The sequence below is a fragment of the Chanodichthys erythropterus genome, chromosome 8 (genome assembly GCF_024489055.1).
Source record: "Chanodichthys erythropterus isolate Z2021 chromosome 8, ASM2448905v1, whole genome shotgun sequence".
In the NCBI taxonomy this organism is placed as follows: Eukaryota; Metazoa; Chordata; class Actinopteri; order Cypriniformes; family Xenocyprididae; genus Chanodichthys; species Chanodichthys erythropterus.
This window is the reverse complement of record NC_090228.1, coordinates 44,453,515-44,471,503: the sequence shown is the minus strand read 5'-3', so window position 1 is coordinate 44,471,503 and position 17,989 is coordinate 44,453,515. Positions and strand designations below refer to the sequence as shown.

Genomic DNA, 17,989 nt, shown 5'->3' with positions numbered 1-17,989 from the left:
GGCGACGGGACGTACGTCTCCGTTCCCTCCTTCAGGGAACGAGGGTTACATACGTAACCGAGACGTTCCCTTTCAGTCGCTCACGTTCGACGTACGTCAGTAGTGACCGACGAATTGGGATCCCAACTAAAGCGCCACAGTTACGAAACCCCTTCCAGTGCCCAGCACAAGCTCAGCCGCCCATGGCACCGGCTGGCGGTGAAGGGGGCGAGCTTACACCGAGAGAGTCTACTGCTGTCTAACCACTACCCACTAAGTAAACTAGACACACTGGGGAAGCGAACCCGTAAGGGACGCTGCGGAAACCACTACCTACCCAATGGGGGAGGAGTTTACGTGGGAATACACACATGGACTGGCCCGGGGGGGCAGTACGCATATGGAGTCCCTGGGATGGCTCCACCTGGTTAGGGGGAGACTCATCTGACAGGTGACAGCAGAGCTGGCTCTGCTAAGGGAAAGACACGGACTCGGCCCGTAGGGAGTTTTAAACCGTGGAAAATACACATATGGGACCGCTCACGTAGAGGGGTCACGACATATGGGCCCCAGCCAACAGACAGCGTCAGCGACGGATGTAGGCCTGGCATCAGACACTCCGCAATGTCCGAGCCGAAGGGGGAGGCGGAGGAACTCGACAGGGTTCGCCAAGCGGGGAACGCGACTGGAGTGAAAGTATGCACGTATCCGGCCAGAGGCGGGAATGGCATTGCAAGCCGACACTTAGAGTGGGTACAACACGTCTACCGACTAGTGGATGCGAGTACACGCGAGGATACCGGCTCTACACGTAGGCTATAAAACCTAGCGAACGTGTTAGGTGTCGCCCAGCCCGCAGCTCTACAGATATCTGTCAGCGAGGCGCCATGAGCCAGCGCCCAGGAAGAGGCCACCCCTCTGGTGGAGTGGGCTCTCAACCCGAGCGGGCAAGGCACGCCCTGGGATTCGTACGCCAAGGCGATGGCATCCACTATCCAGTGGGCCATCCTCTGCTTGGAGACAGCCTTTCCCTTCTGCTGGCCTCCGTAACAGATGAAGAGCTGATCTGAGGTCCTAAAGCTTCGCGTTCTGTCCACGTAAACGCGCAGAGCGCGGACGGGACAGAGCAAAGCTAGGGCTGGGTCTGCCTCCTCCGAGGGCAGCGCTTGCAGGTTCACTACCTGATCTCTGAAGGGAGTGGTAGGAACCTTGGGCACGTATCCAGGCCGGGGTCTCAGGATGACGTGAGAAGCACCGGGCCCGAATTCTAGGCACGTTTCGTCGACCGAAAATGCATACAGATCCCCTACCCTCTTCAGGGAAGCCAATGCAACCAGAAGAACCGTCTTAAGAGACATTAGTTTCAGGTCGACTGATTGCAAAGGTTCGAAGGGATGACCCCGGAGAGCTGTGAGAACCAGGGTCAAATCCCAAGAGGGTACGGAGGAAGGGCGAGGAGGATTCAGTCTCCTGGCCCCCCTCAGGAATCTGACGATCAGATCGTGTTTCCCCAGGGACTTACCCTCAACTGCATGGTGATGTGCGGCAATGGCGGCAACATACACCTTGAGGGTGGAGGGAGACAGCCTTCGCTCCAACCCATCTTGCAGAAAGGAAAGCACGGATCCGACCGAACATGATCGGGGGTCCTCTCGGCGAGAGGCGCACCATTCGACGAACAGGTTCCACTTCAGCGCGTAGAGATTCCTAGTAGAAGGAGCTCTAGCGGAAGTGATGGTGTCTACGACCGCTTGCGGGAGATCACTCAGAACCTCCGAATCCCGTCCAGGGACCACACGTGGAGGTTCCACAGATCGGGAGGCGGGTGCCACAGGGTGCCCCGTCTCTGAGTCAGGGTGTCCTTCCTCAGAGGAATCGGCCAGGGAGGTGCTGTCACGAGGAGAATGAGGTCTGAGAATCAGGTCCGAGTGGGCCAGTACAGAGCCACTAACAGAACCTGCTCCCCGTCCTCCCTGACCTTGCACATGAATAGTGCGAGAAGGCTCACTGGGGGAAGCGCATGTTTGCGCAGACCCGGGGGCCAGCTGTGTGCCAGGGCATCCGTGCCGAGCGTGCCGCCGGTCAGGGAATAAAACCACTGGCGGAGGGCAGTTTCCGGGGAGGCAAGCAGGACTACCTGGGCCTCGCCGAACCGCTGCCAAATCAGCTGGACCGCCTGGGGGTGGAGCCGCCACTCGCCCGCAAGTAGATGCTGCCGTCACAGCTCGTCGGCTGCACGGTTGAGCACACCTGAGACACGAGTGGCCCGAAGGGACCTCAGATCCTTCTGACTCCACAACAAGAGATGGCGGGCGAGTTGCAACATGCGACGGAAGCGTAGACCACCTTGACGGTAGGTGTACGCAACGGCCGCAATGCTTAGTGAGCGGACTAGAACGTGCTTGCCTGACACAGCTCCTTGAAGCGGGCCAGCGCAAGACGGACCGCTAGCAACTCGAGGCAATTGGTATGCCAATGCAGCTGAGGCCCCGTCCAAAGACCTGTCACTGCATGCCCGTTGTACGTGGCCCCCCATCCCGTGGCAGAGACATCTGTGGAGACCACAGCGTGCCTGGACACTCGTTCGAGGGGTACTCCGGCCCACAGGAACGAAGGGTCCAACCACCGGACAAGGGTGCGACGGCAGCTCGGTGTCACGGGGACACGGAGCGTGCCGCACTGCCACGCCCATCTCGGGACCCGGCCGCGGAGCCAGTGTTGAAGCGGTCTCATATGAAGCAATCCGAGCGGCGTTACCGCGGCTGCAGATGCCATATGCCCCAGGAGCCTCTGAAAATCTTTCAGTGGAGCCGCTGTCCTGCACTTGAGCGAGCTCAGGCAGTTCAACACCGACTGGACGCGCACCTCGGTGAGACGCGTAGTCCGTGCGACCGAGTCTAGCTCGAGACCGAAACAAGAGATCCTCTACCCGGGGGCGAGTTTGCTCTTGTCCCAGTTGACCTGAAGACCCAACCGGTTGGGAGCTACAACCATGTCGGGTAGGACTTTGTACTGACATGCCCGACCCTCGAACGCAGACCGACCTAGGAAGGGTCTGCGTCGAGGCAGAATCGAGACATGAAAGTATGCGTCCTTCAGGTCTATTGCTGCAAACCAACCCTGGGGACGGTCCAGGATTGGCCGTAGCCCACCGCCCTTTTACGGTACAATGAAGTAGGGGCTGTAAAACCCCGACTTCATATCGGCTGGAGGGACCGGCTTGATTGTACCCTTCGCCAGGAGGACAGCAATCTCCACCCGGAGAACAGGAGCACTGTCCAACGACACCGGAGTGAAGTGGACAGCCCTGAAGACCGGGGGACGCCGGGCGAACTGAACCGCATAGCCGAGTCTGATAGTAGGAATGAGCCAACTGGACAGGCTGGGGAGCGTGCTCCACGCTTCCAGACACTGAGCCAGCGGGACCAAAGGCACCACAGACGCACCGGGGGTGGGGCAGCAAGGCAGAGAGGGACCCGACTCGGACGGCTTGAGGGCGGCCCGGAGTGGGGTCGGACTCTGCGAGGCAGCAGTGTGCATGGGAGACGGCGCACGGGACGCGGTCTGCACCAACACACTGCCACCTGCTGGCGAATGGGGAGGGAGCTGACAGCAGCGAGGCGGAGCCTGGCACACTGGCAGACACCCCCTGTTGCGACTTGGAGTTTGAGGAAACTGCTCTTTTTGTGGCAAAGTGGGTACCGCTGGACTCCGGAGAGCCAGCGGCGGTAGATGGACAGCCGCCACAAAATCCCCCCCGGCCCTCCTCCGGGGGTGGGAGAGCAGATGGAATACTCTCCCAAAGGGCAGGAACCTTCCGCTCCAGGTCGCCCGTCTCAGGGCCGAGTTTTCCCCGACCGCTTGCCACCTGGCTGGCAGAGACGGGCTGGGCACCACGTCCGCGCCCGGCACCCTGCTGTTTGGCTGGTGTAGGCTGCTGCTTTGCCAACTTAGCAGGGGCGGAGGAAGACGCAGGCGGGCGCCCTCGGCGACGAGCGGGCTGAGGCTGAGCCACGGGCGGCTGGGTGGAGGCAGCAGCGGACCGCCGTGGCATGACATGTCTGATAGCCTCAGCCTGCTTCTGTGCAGCGGAGGACTGTTGGGCACAGTTCTCCGCCGCGTCGCCGAAAAGGCCGACCGGAGACACGGGGGAATCCAGGAACCGATGTTTGTCGGTCTCCCTCATGTCTGCCAAGGTCAGCCAGAGGTGGCGTTGCTGGGCTACCAAAGTAGACATCGCCTGGCCAACAGAACGCGCTGTCACCTTCGTTGCCCGGAGGGCAAGGTCAGTGGCAGCGCGCAGCTCCCCAAGCAGCTGTTGGTCAGGACCTTCCTGGGGCATCTGCGACAGCGCTTTTGCCTGATAGACCTGCAAAAGGGCCATCGCGTGCAGGGCAGAGGCAGCCTGCCCACAGGCACTGTAAGCTTTCCCAGTCAGACCGGCTGAGAGTTCACAGGCCTGGGACGGGAGACGCGGCTCACCACGCCAGCCAGCGGCCGTTGGACACAACTGCGTCGCAACAGACCGCTCGACTGGCGGGATCTTCGCGTACCCCCTGGCTAGCCCGCCGTCCAGGGAGGTGAAGGCAGACGAGTGACCAGGCCCTGTACGAGCCCCATGCGGAGCTTTCCAAGACCTGGTCACCTCATCGTGTACTTCCGGGAAGAAAGGCATTGGGGCGGGACGCTGGATTTGACCAGCGCGACCCCCCGCCAAGTACCAATCGTCCAACCGAGATGGGCCGGGACAGGGTGGAGGGTTCCACTCAAGCCCGACGCACAAGGCGGCCCGGGAGAGCACAGCCGTGAGCTCGGGATCCGACTCGGGCAACGCTACCGTCCCGGGCGGCAGCGCGTCCGAATCCCCCGAGGACTCAGGCTCACCTTCCGATGCAGCGATCGACATCCGATCCGCCGCCAGCACACCAAAGGTAACGGCTGGACAGTCCGTAGAGGGCCCAGCGGAAACCAACGGTGGCACGATGGGTTGCGGTGCTGATGAGGCGGCAGGGGCCCGAGGAGCGTTTCCGCTCGGCGGGGAAGCCCTGACCGTAATCCTCCGGTCACCCTTCCTATACAGCGCCGTACCGTCATTCCGGTTCCCGGGGCCGGAAAAAACGGTCGTACGCGGCATAGGAGAGGGGACCCCCGCTTCCTGAGACTTCAGGAAGGAGAGTCTCGACCTCAGCATCGCGATAGTCATGTTCCCGCAATGGGAACATAAACCATCCACAAAAGCTGCTTCAGCGTGCAGAATGCCCAAACACGAGATGCAACGATTGTGCCCATCAGCAGGGACCAGGGAACGACCGCACCCATTAACGCACAGACGAAATGACATACTGTCAGGGTTCGTCTGTAAAGCTCTTTTAGAAGGGGAAGTCAACTCACTCGTGCTGAAGCACCCAGGGAGCGACGCGATGTGTCAGGTACACCACTCCCTGACACACCGAGGAACCGGCCCAAATCGCTACACACGCACACACTCTTTGTGTTGCTGTGAAAACAGCAGTTTTCGAGCTTATAGCTCAGCTCCTCGGAGACTCGCGACCTCGCTGAACGTGCCCTTTCACCAGCACTGAAAGCTCGCTGTAAATCCTCTTCTGAGGCAATGTTTTAGAATAAAACAAACAAAGAAAGGAGTCTTCTAAAACAGGACACCAGTGAATGGCTCCGAAGCGAAAGACAGAGTGCGATTGCATCTGCTTCCTATTTATATACACCTGTCGGGGGCGGTGCGCATTATGCAAATATCGCACGCCAATTCCATTGGCTTGTTTTAGTTTACACGAAGATGATAGGGCTCTCTAAGCGATATCCCAATTCGTCGGTCACTACTGACGTATGTCGAACGTGACCGACTGAAAGGGAACTAATATACATATTCAATTCTGCAACCAGATTTTCTCCAGCTTTCTCTGTCTCTGAACATGCTCTGTAAAGAGTTTGAAAAATCAAGGTTATTTTCAGATGACAGATTACACACAATCTCCTGTGTCTGCTCCAGCACTTCCTAAAGAAACAGAAACTTTTTTTTTTTTCATTAGTTTGGACACAAACAAAAATTCAAACCACAACACCCCAAAGATCATCTACCACCCCAACCTAACAATGAGCACCTGTGTAGATAATCACAATTCTTTCCACCTTAACTTCTCCCTTGTTTTCTGTCATAAAAGCTCAGCCTCAGCACACTCTCTGACAAACAGGACCACTTTATTCTTATGTTTAGCTCAAATTAGCAGGTACCTCAGCCAATGCTTGGTGTACTTCTGAAGCGCACTCATTTACTGTGCAATGATTTTCTTTACTCTGTTTCTCAATTGATATTACAATTCTTTCAGTCAGTGTACCCCCTCCAGTGAGGGTCAAAACTCATCTGCTTATGCCAAATAATTAAAGGACAGTAGCTCTGAATCCAACACTTCACATCCCATGGTCACAACTTATCCTTCGCCATTCCGGTCTGTTGTTTTGTCTCTGAAGACAGAGCCATCTACAAACAACACATCCTCACAGTTATCAAATGGTTTGTCTAGCAGGTCAAGTCATGGTGTACAGACTTGATCAAGGATAGTCAAACAACAATGATGTTTCTTCTCATCATCCTTTGTTCTATGAAGGTTACTGGGCTCTCTGGATAATCTTGTTTACTGCCAGTGTGTCACTGTTTCTCTGCCGTCAAGTCTACATTTTTACATTTCGCATTGTGATCACACATAGCTGACAGTGTTTAAATTCAGACCCCAAGTTGAATTTAGACAAGGGGTTTTAACCCATGGACGGCAATCTTCAATTTCACAATTCCAATTTTCCATAAATACTTAAACTTACTGATCCAGAGAGTAATTCAAATCAACATCATAAATGACAACAGTAGTCATAATTACCATTAGACAGAGCTGGATAAACAATCCACTTAAAGCTCGTCCCATGTTCTGTATCATCTTTTCATCAGATTCAATCAAAATATCTGCTTCTCCAAATTTCTCATTTCACTTAACCCATCTGTAACGATAAAACACTCATTCAAACTAGTTAATGACATATACACTCTCTATGGATTTTCCCCAAACTAACACATACAAAACAAAGTCCAGTCACTCTCACACTCACTCACACAAGACACACATGACTATAAACTGCTCACTTTCAAAGTTGCTCTTGGTGTTAATCCTAAAAGCATATCTTTAAACTTCCCATTTGTTCTGTAGATCTTCACTTAGTTTCTTACATGATCTTTTATTCAGTCTCAAAACATCTCTGTTCATTTTAATTCTTTTTCACAAAAGTCAGCTGGGTTGTTTTGGTTCTAGTCTCATTGTTTTGTTTAAACTTTAGCAGATTGATAACAGACAGACAGAATATCCTAGCCTCTACCCCAGCCGTCTCTCTCTCTTACTGCACAAATAATCAATTCAGCAGCCTCTTAAGGTTCACAGGTAACTAATACTGGAATAAAAATTCTCATTTATCTTATGTTTTATTTTCAAAATAAAGTTGGAATTTCATCTTAAAAAACAACAAATCAGTTTTTATACACTGCTGTGGATTGGCATCATGACCTTTTTGGAGAGTATCATGGGTAAGAGAAACTTCTGGTAAGCAACATAGTAAGAAAAGTGTCAGTCATGAGATCTTATTAAGAAAAGCAAAAATAAAACACCCTTCAGTCTAATTATGATAGTCAATTTTTGCTGCATCATGAAATAAACTAGGAATCTGGTTTTGGGTTAAATAAGTGTTAATAAATACATTTATTAAGCATTTATAACACGTGAGTTAAAAACGGCTCACTATTTGGCAAGTATTGCATTAAAGTCGCCCTTTTTATTCATGCAGTTATAACTGCTTATTAATGATTTATTATTCATTTGTAAATTACTTAATACTCATTAACAAACACCTTTATAAACCCTTTACAAAGGGAACTTTAATGTAAAGTGTTACCGAAATATCAATACCAAACATGGTGTAATACATAAATACTTCTCACCAATAAACAGTCAGGTTGACCTTTTAAAAATGGATTTGTATGAAACTTGTGAAGAGGGACTCAAACCATTGTGATAAAGGAAAACATTTACATGAGGGTAACTCATGAGATCAACTTGCAACATCTGATTGGGTGAATTCAATAGATGACTTGATATGACTTCCAAGTTGCTCTTTGAAGAAATTAAGTTATTTACGGCCGGGAGGTCACTCATCACAACAACTGAGTGACTCTTGATGAATAGAAAGATACATGCTCATTGAAGTCTTACAGTTGAGTAAAAATCAATGTGTTCTTCACTCTGATTTGTTCTGGTGATTGGTTTACAGTAATCTAAGCTAATCATATGAGCATCCTTAGTCTGCATTTTCACATGACATCACTGTTTTCTCCAGAGCTGATGTATACATAGATGAACTAAAGCAAGGGTCTATCACTATAAAATTACTTTAATTTAACGTCTGCAAAGTGAGAAAAAAAGGGAAAGTGTCCTAAAAACAAACCAAAGAGTGGAAAAGGGGGGAATTCATGAAAAAAATGAATGACAAGGAAAAAAATACAAGAAACTACAAAAAATCTGTCTCTTCATTCAATCCAGTCGGGGTTATTTGTCATTCATTTTCCCTTTATTTTTATCTTTTCACTTTTTTTCACTTTGCAAATGTTGAAGTGTTTTTTGTGATAGACTCTTGCTTTGGACAATTTTGTGCATGTTTTTAATTTAGTGCAATTTTATCAGCAAGCAAAATCTCCAGTCTTCCACATGCATCTTTAAAAAGATTGCGTTTAATTGTGAGTGAGAGGTGGGGGGAGCTGATTACACTGACTCGGGGTGTGTTTTAGGTACTGCCTGTCCCCTTTTGGAGCTCTATTTAAGCAGCAGTCTGACCAAACACATCTCACTTTTCCAGCTTCGACCAGACCAGCTGCTCTCGAGAAGAAGTTCAGACTGCAGTCATCCATGTAAGTACGCTTCCTCTCACAGGCTCTTGATTTAAGATGTAGCTAACAGTTTCTGAAACGGCATGAGATTATCCAACCCCATTTTCTGGCACCGCATAGGGTACAAATGGGCTAAAGGCACGTCGTAAGAAAAATGTGCTCTTCACTACTCCCAAAGTGTATGATAACAGGGGGAAAAGGGGGTTTGTTTGACTGTTTAAAAATCTAAATGTATGAGGGGACCTTTTACCCCACACAGGGTAAAACCAGCATGGGGTAAAAGGCATAAAGTATTGATACAAATACTAGAAATTAGAATAATGTTTTTAATAATATCTAAGTTAATACTTAGCTAAATTTGTTCTATTTGGTTTTATTCCTCGTTTGGTTTATTTTGATAATTAAAATAATTTTTGTTCAGTAAACATAGTCATTAAAATGTTAATTTTAAATATAATTTACAGAAAGAAAATTATTTACGAAATTAAGATTCTGAAAGCGTTGAATGAGATCCCATAATTATTTAATAAAGCTCTGCAGTAGTAACAAATACATACAAAATTTTATTATATGATATTAATATCTTATTTTAAGTACAGTATGATGGTTTCATCATACATATGGTAATTATCTCTAAGGTGGACACCCAACTTAATATATGACATTTACTATCTGAATATAACCATGTCCTGAAGACCAGAAATGGATGGGTCAGTTAAAAAAAGCAATCCAACATGTACAGTTGTTGTGTCTCCACAATCTGGGGTGGGAAACACTGCAAGAAAGTATATAGCTGATGCTAATTCTGATCTGTGTTTATTATTTTCAGATCAATTTCATTCCAAGATGTCCTACCCAACAACTCTAGAGCTAATTGGTGGACAAGGAGGTGGTCCATTTTCATTTACTGGTGAGAACAACGGTGCCAGTTTAGAGAAGATCGGGGTTTGGGTTGGAGGATGGCAGGTGAAGGCTGTCAGGGTTTGGCTTTCAGATGGGAGAGTTCAGACTTTTGGAGAACCAGCTGGAAATCATCAAGAGTACAAGTTCCAGCCTGGTGAGTGTTTCACCTCACTGTCCTTGTGGGGGAACGGAGCAGGAACACGTCTTGGAGCTATCAAATTCAGAACCACTCTTGGGAGAGAATTCTTTGCAAAGATGACAAGCTGGGGTTTAAAAACAGAATATCCCATTGATGTCGGCTCTGGATTTTGTTTGGGAGTTGTAGGAAGAGGTGGTGCCGACATTGACTGCATGGGATTCATGTTTCTCAATGCAGTTCAATCAGCAGTTCTCACCAATGTCAACTATCCCACTATCAACCAACTGATACCAAAGGTGGCAGTAGAAGAAATCGAATCCCTCTCTTACAAGAACAGCTCCTCCGTCCCTCAAAAACAACAAGTTGAAATCGTAAAGAAAATAACCCACAAATCTTCATGGTCTGTGAGTACAAGTTTGACAGCAACATTTAAAATGGAAGTCAAGGCTGGGGTTCCAAAGATTGCAGAAGTTACAGCAGGATACAGTATTAGTGTTGGACATGAAAGCACTCACAGTCACGAGGACACACATGAGAAAACTGAAACTCTGCCTACTGATGTCACTGTGCCACCAGGGAAGAAGTTGGATGTTAACATCACCATTGGAAGAGCCTCTTTTGACATGCCTTACACTGGCACAGTGCAGATCACCTGCAAGAATGGCAGTGTGTTACAGTACGAAACCAAGGGCACATACAGAGGCGTCACTTACACTGATATCAAAGTGGAGACTTGGGAATCTCCTCTGTAATGTTAAGACAAATTGCACATGTAACACACAAGTTTTTTGATTACTTCTAATTTTGTCAATCATGTATCAATTGTTTTACATTAAGGCCAAATTGTTTGATGTTCTTTTTTTATTGGGAGGGTTGGGTGTTCAGGGAAAATATATATAGCTATATACTGTATGTGTGTGTGTGTATATATATATATATATATATATATATATATATATATATATATATATATATATATATATATATAATCTGTCTCAACATTAAGAAGACAATCTGTCTTAACATTTTGTGGTGATGTGTTTTTTTAAGGACTTTTAATAAACTTTTATGGCATTTCCAAATCAGATATTTCTTGATTATATAACTTACCAGGAGGAGGCATCACAGGCACCATTGTTGTGGCCGCATTACAAACAGCTTAAGGAAGAAGAAAAAAGAACATATAAAAGGATGATGCAATTAAATTTTGATGTAATTACCAAACTTGAAAAATCTCTAGTTACTCTGAGACTAATGCAGATTATCAAAGAATGCAGCCTAACATATCACACAAACATTGAAATAAAGAATTAAAAACACACAATTCTATTCTTTGAGATGCAAGAATTGATATGAGAAAACATTAGACAGTTCAATCTAGATGTGCTTTAGTTTCACAAAGGTTATATTAGAGCCACTTCCTACCTGTTCCTCCAACAGATGCTGCTCCAGAAATTATTTCAGTGTGATTGCATACTTTAAGAAAGAACATAAAATTAGCACGTAACAGTATTAACGTCAAATGAACCTGTAAAAGACACTTTTTCCGCTTACTTGGGGAATTCCGGTTTGTGTTCTCCTGTGTTCCCATGCTGCCTAAAAAGTATTTTCCAAAAGAAGACATGCTTGCAACTTCAGCTTGTAAAGATAAAACTGACTATGCACTAGAGTGAAAGAGACTGTATTATATACCTGTAAGACATGAAACCAAAAGCAAACTACAGGTGCTGGTCATATAATTAGAATATCATCAAAAAGTTGATTTATTTCACAAATTCCATTCAAAAAGTGAAACTTGTATATTATTCATTCATTACACACAGACTGATATATTTCAAATGTTTATTTCTTTTGAAATTTTGATGATTATAACTGACAACTAAGGAAAATCCCAAATTCAGTATCTCAGAAAATTAGAATATTACTTAAGACCAATACAAGAAAGGATTTTTAGAAATCTTGGCCAACTGAAAAGTATGAACATGAAAAGTATGAGCATGTACAGCACTCAATACTTAGTTGGGGCTCCTTTTGCCTGAATTACTGCAGCAATGCGGCGTGGCATGGAGTCGATCAGTCTGTGGCACTGCTCAGGTGTTATGAGAGCCCAGGTTGCTCTGATAGTGGCCTTCAGCTCTTCTGCATTGTTGGGTCTGGTATATCGCATCTTCCTCTTCACAATACCCCATAGATTTTCTATGGGGTTAAGGTCAGGCTAGTTTGCTGGCCAATTAAGAACAGGGATACCATGGTCCTTAAACCAGGTACTGGTAGCTTTGGCACTGTGTGCAGGTGCCAAGTCTTGTTGGAAAATGAAATCTGCATCTCCATAAATTTGGTCAGCAGCAGGAAGCATGAAGTGCTCTAAAACTTCCTGGTATACGGCTGCGTTGACCTTGGACCTCAGAAAACACAGTGGACCAACACCAGCAGATGACATGGCACCCCAAACCATCACTGACTGTGGAAACTTTACACTGGAATTTAAGCAACGTGGATTGTGTGCCTTTCCTCTCTTCCTCCAGACTCTGGGACCCTGATTTCCAAAGGAAATGCAAAATTTACTTTCATCAGACAACATAACTTTGGACCACTCAGCAGCAGTCCAGTCCTTTTTGTCTTTAGACGCTTCTGACGCTGTCTGTTGTTCAAGAGTGGCTTGACACAAGGAATGCGACAGCTGAAACCCATGTCTTGCATACGTCTGTGCGTAGTGGTTCTTGAAGCACTGACTCTAGCTGCAGTCTACTCTTTGTGAATCTCCCCCACATTTTTGAATGGGTTTTGTTTCACAATCCTCTTCCGGGTGCGGTTATCCCTATTGCTTGTACACATTTTTCTACCACATCTTTTCCTTCGCTTCGCCTCTCTATTAATGTGCTTTGACACAGAGCTCTGTGAACAATTCAATTCAATTCAAATTTATTTGTATAGCGCTTTTCACGATACATATCATTTCAAAGCAGCTTTACAGAAAATGGATGTCAACATTACAATTTAAAGAATGTAATTAGCAAATAATATACTTTATGTAATTACAATCACTGTTAGCAGTTTAACTGAAGGTAGAAGTAATGAGCTCCTGGAAAATGAATTACATTAACAATAAATTAGGATATAGAGATTGTGCAATGTGAATGTTGATCTAGATGATTGCGTCTCCTGAAGTCCTCGCAGGAGCTGGCGCCATTTCTTCACAGGTGATGGTCATCTGAGGTCTTCTTAAGAGGCTGGATACAAGCTGAAGCTGATGTACTCTCTAGTCACCTCAGGGCGGGTGTCCCGAGGTAAAACAGAAAAGCAAAAGGAGAACAATTAGTGTAGCTGCTGTTCATAACTTTAAGCAAAGATAGTCATGTGCAGTTGATCTGATATGAGATGCGTTATGTGAATGCTTGGCTAAAGAAATGCGTCTTTAATCTAGATTTAAACTGGGTGAGAGAGTCTGAGCCCCGAACATTATCAGGAAGGCTATTCCAGATTTTAGGAGCCAAATGTGAAAACGCTCTCCCTCCTTTAGTGGACTTAGATATCCTAGGTACAACCAGAAGTCCAGAGTTTTGTGATCTTAAAGAGCGTGAAGGATTGTAGGGCGATAGAAGATTGGTTAAGTATACAGGAGCTAAACCATTTAGAGCCTTATAGGTCATTAGCAATACTTTATAATCGATACGGAACTTAATGGGTAACCAGTGTATAGATGATAAGATTGGTGTTATATGATCATATTTTCTTGACCTGGTAAGAACTCTAGCAGCTGCATTTTGTACTAATTGTAGCTTGTTTATTGAGGAAGCAGGACAACCAGCTAATAATGCATTACAGTAATCTAGTCGAGACGTCATGAAAGCATGAACTAACTTTTCTGCATCAAAATAGATAACATATTCCGTATTTTAGCAATGTTTCTGAGGTGAAAGAAGGCTGTTTTTGTAACATATGAAATATGATTTTCAAAGGACAAGTTGCCGTCTAATATAACACCCAGGTCTTTAACTGTCGAGGATGGAGTAACAGTACATCCTTCTAAATGCAGATTGTAGTCTGAGAGATTCTGTGTACAGGTTTTTGGCCCAATAAGTAATACTTCAGTCTTATCTGAATTTAATAGAAGAAAATTACTATTCATCCAATGTTTTACTTCTTTAACACACTCTGTCAGTTTGGATAATTTAGAGATTTCATCTGGTCGTGATGATATATATATAACTGAGTATCATCGGCATAGCAGTGGAAACTAATCCCATGTTTTCTTATAATATTGCCGAGTGGCAGCATGTAGATTGAAAATAGCAGAGGTCCTAACACAGATCCTTGCGGCACTCCATAGTTTACTATCGTTATCTTAGATTTTTCCCCGTTTATATAAACAAAATTGTGACGGTCTGATAGGTATGACTTAATACCTATCAGCTCTGTGAACAGCCAGCCTCTTTTGCAATGACCTTTTGTGTCTTGCCCTCCTTGTGCAAGGTGTCAATGGTCGTCTTTTGGACAACTGTCAAGTCTTCCCCATGATTGTGTAGCCAACAGAACTAGACTGAGAGACCATTTAAAGGCCTTTGCAGGTGTTTTGAGTTAATTAGCTGATTAGATTGTGGCACCAGGTGTCTTCAATATTGAACCTTTTCACAATATTCTAATTTTCTGAGATACTGAATTTGGGATTTTCCTTAATTGTCAGTTATAATCATCAAAATTAAAAGAAATAAACATTTGAAATATATCAGTCTGTGTGTAATGAATGAATGAATTTAATATACAAGTTTCACGTTTTAAATGGAATTAGTGAAATAAATCAACTTTTTGATGATATTCTAATTATATGACCAGCACCTGTACAGACAGGTCGAGTGAGAATTATAAATCCCTCCGCACCTATTTATTGAGTCACTTTCAGAAGCTCTGAAAATATGTTAATATGTTTAAAAATAGTAGTAATTTCTACTGTTTCTTCACTTCATTCATCACAATGATTCAGCCAGATGTTTTGCTCAGTGGGAATCAACAGTCACTGCAAAGATGAACTTTAGGTGCTCTTTTGAACCTGTCATTTAATTTCACTTGGCTTCAACATATTTGTTACTGACGCATCGTAATGGCTTGTGTTGTTGGCATATTGTTAAAATATGAAATTCCACCTTTATTTTTAAATTAAAACATAAGATAATAACTATAACTTGATGAGATATTAATAATGAAATAATGAATAATGAATGACTTGTGAACCATTTATTCATGAGTTATAAACATTAATAACCTGTTAAAGTGAACCTTAATGTAAAGTGAACACATGTGATCCATTTATTCATGAATTATAAACATTAAAAACCTGTTAAAGTGAATCTTAATGTAAAGTGGAAACCTGTGAACCATTTTTTGAGTTATAAACATTAATAACATGTGCATGTGAATCTTAATGTAAAGTGAACACATGTGAACCATTTATTAATGAGTTATAAACATTAATAACCTGTGAAAATGAACCTTAATGTAAAGTGAACACGCGAACCATTTATTAATGAGTTATAAACATTAATAACATGTGAAAGTGAATCTTAATGTAAAGTGAACACATGTGAATCATGTATTTATTAATTATTAATGTACACACAGAAGATAATATTTTTTCTGATGAAATATTTTATTTTTGTTGTATGTATCAGTAAACAACTTTAAACTTGAAACAAAAAAGTTTAAACTTTTCTTTTACAGCACAAAATTATAGAGCATGACTTCTAATGAAAAGTGGCTTATGCAAGTAAACTCAAATTAAAACACTCAGAGAAACAATCAAGTATTCCAAAAAAAAAAAAAAGATAATAAGCATCACACCTATAAGCCAAACACATTTGATACAAGCTGAATGAAGGCACCTAAATATGTATTTGTCACGTTCCCAGTCATTCCCGGACTACATTTCCCACAATTCTCCCTGGCAATCACCTGCACTCTCTCCACCAATCACCAATTGCCACATACTGCTGCAGCACATTATCTGGACTATTTAATTCACACACACCCTCACACACTTTGTGAGGTTGTTTATTCTTGTGACAATTCTAAGCGTTATTTACCCTGTCTGTCTGCCTGTTTCTGATCCTGTCTGTTCCCCGTGTATGAATCTCTTTCGTCTGCCCTTTGGACCCTTTGGACTGTTAATTGTTTCCTGGTTTTGTGAATGATATCTGCCTGCCCTGATTCATTGCCTGTTCCTCGACTACGATTCTGCCTGCTCTCTGCCATACCTGTTTGCCAGTGTTTGACCATTGCCTGTCTTACTACGAACTCTGTTTGATAAAAGCCTGCAGATGGATCTTACCCTGAGTCCCGCCTTGTTACAGAAGACCTCGCCAACACAAGGGTCCAGTGGCTTTTCAGGAGAACATTGGCCCGATATGGACATTGCATATTCACTATTATGTATCAAGCAGGGCACATGATCAATCGATGATTACATCACTGAATACTTGGACATTGCATATTATTCAGATCTGCCTGACTGTGCACTCATTGACTTTTTCTGTGAGGGTGTTAACCAACCACTCAAAGAACAATTAGTTAGAAATGGACCCCGTTCCTCCCTCAGTCATTTCTTGGATTATGCTTTATTGTCTGTTGGCTCTCCATTTACTGTGGGTGTCGCAGAGAAATGCAACACCATGGTGAATCATGTAATGGTTGCCGCTAAGGAGAACACTCACAAAATGGCGGCCATAACAACAACAACACAAAGTCAAGTCACAGTTGATCTTCATGAGCAAAGTGTTGTGGCAAAAATCATCTCCGACTCTACTGCATAAGAGATAAACACGTCCAACTGTCTTTAAAGCTTTTATTTCTTGCAAGAAAGGTCAGACAGGTCATACAGAAACACAAGTAGCTGCAAAGTGTAAGACCAAGAACGAAAGCTTCCTCTCACTTTTATATCTCTAACCTCCAAGGCCGAAGCCTCTGTCCTTTTACCATATTTGGAACATCCCTTAGTGGCTGTAACTTTCCACACATTGTTAACACAGACATGTTTTTAACATACATCTTGCATTTCCCCATACCATATCTTGCTATTTCTATTTCCAACATCTATGTTAACACTATGTTAAACATTACCACTTAAGCCAACATCATGCCATGTTCCGTAAGCATCATATTTCACAAGAATACAGGTAAAAAGCATATGAAAAATTTTAATTTCCACAACAATTCCCTCTTCTTATCATTCATTGATAACTAATCATTACTTCTACTTCATTTCACATCACACTCTTAAATTTGTGAAGAAAGTCAGAAAATGCTTAAGGCTTTTTCTGTGGGGATAGACCCTCTGTTTTAGCAAGCTAAATAGGATAGATAAAGAATGGGCTTTACCATGAAGTCAAATACCTCGGTCACATTTTACTATCACATTCTTCAAGGATTAACCACTAATCATCCATATTCATATTAAAGTATCTTATTCTTGTCACATTTATGCTCCTCATTTCTGATCTTCATACAAACAACAAATTCAGATACATCACCCAATCATAGAAATCCTTCATTTTACAGACATATAGCATGCAAATTTAGGTTCTATAACATCTTATCACAACAGATCCATTTTGTAGCCCATGATGTATCATTGTCCAGCCTCAGTGGTGATTTGGAATTCCTTGAGCTGATTTCACCTACATGAAAATTTTAGACAGGATACGGATAGAAATAGAAAACATAATAGAAAATAGAAAACATTGCTTTGCAATAGCTCTTCCAACCTAATTTAAAATTTTTAGGCATATTTTCTCTTCAGCCATACATTCTTTAGTTACCTTCCCCCTTTTTGATGCATTGTTCATCATCAATTGATCATAGTAGTTGGAGACATGTTTCTCTAAACAACATTTGCCATCAACACTAAACGTCTCGGTTACGTATGTAACCCTCGTTCCCTGAAGGAGGGAACGGAGACGTACGTCAGTAGTGACCGACGAATTGGGATATCGCTTAGAGAGCCCTATCATCTTCGTGTAAACTAAAACAAGCCAATGGAA

The 17,989-nt window shown here is 44.2% G+C and overlaps 1 protein-coding gene across 1 annotated transcript; it reads left to right on the top strand.

Moving 5' to 3' along the window:
• The first annotated feature begins 8,895 nt into the window (after positions 1 to 8,895).
• On the top strand, positions 8,896 to 10,711 carry LOC137025048 (aerolysin-like protein). The gene is made up of 2 exons (XM_067393066.1): positions 8,896 to 8,938; positions 9,747 to 10,711. Exon 2 carries the CDS (start codon positions 9,764 to 9,766, stop codon positions 10,709 to 10,711), a length of 948 nt encoding a protein of 315 aa, XP_067249167.1. The 5' UTR covers positions 8,896 to 8,938; positions 9,747 to 9,763.
• The last annotated feature ends 7,278 nt before the right edge of the window (positions 10,712 to 17,989 follow it).

Excerpts from the sequence above, each read along its gene's own strand:
- LOC137025048 (XM_067393066.1), top strand. The coding sequence starts at position 9,764 with ATGTCCTACCCAACAACTCTAGAGCTAATTGGTGGACAAGGAGGTGGT.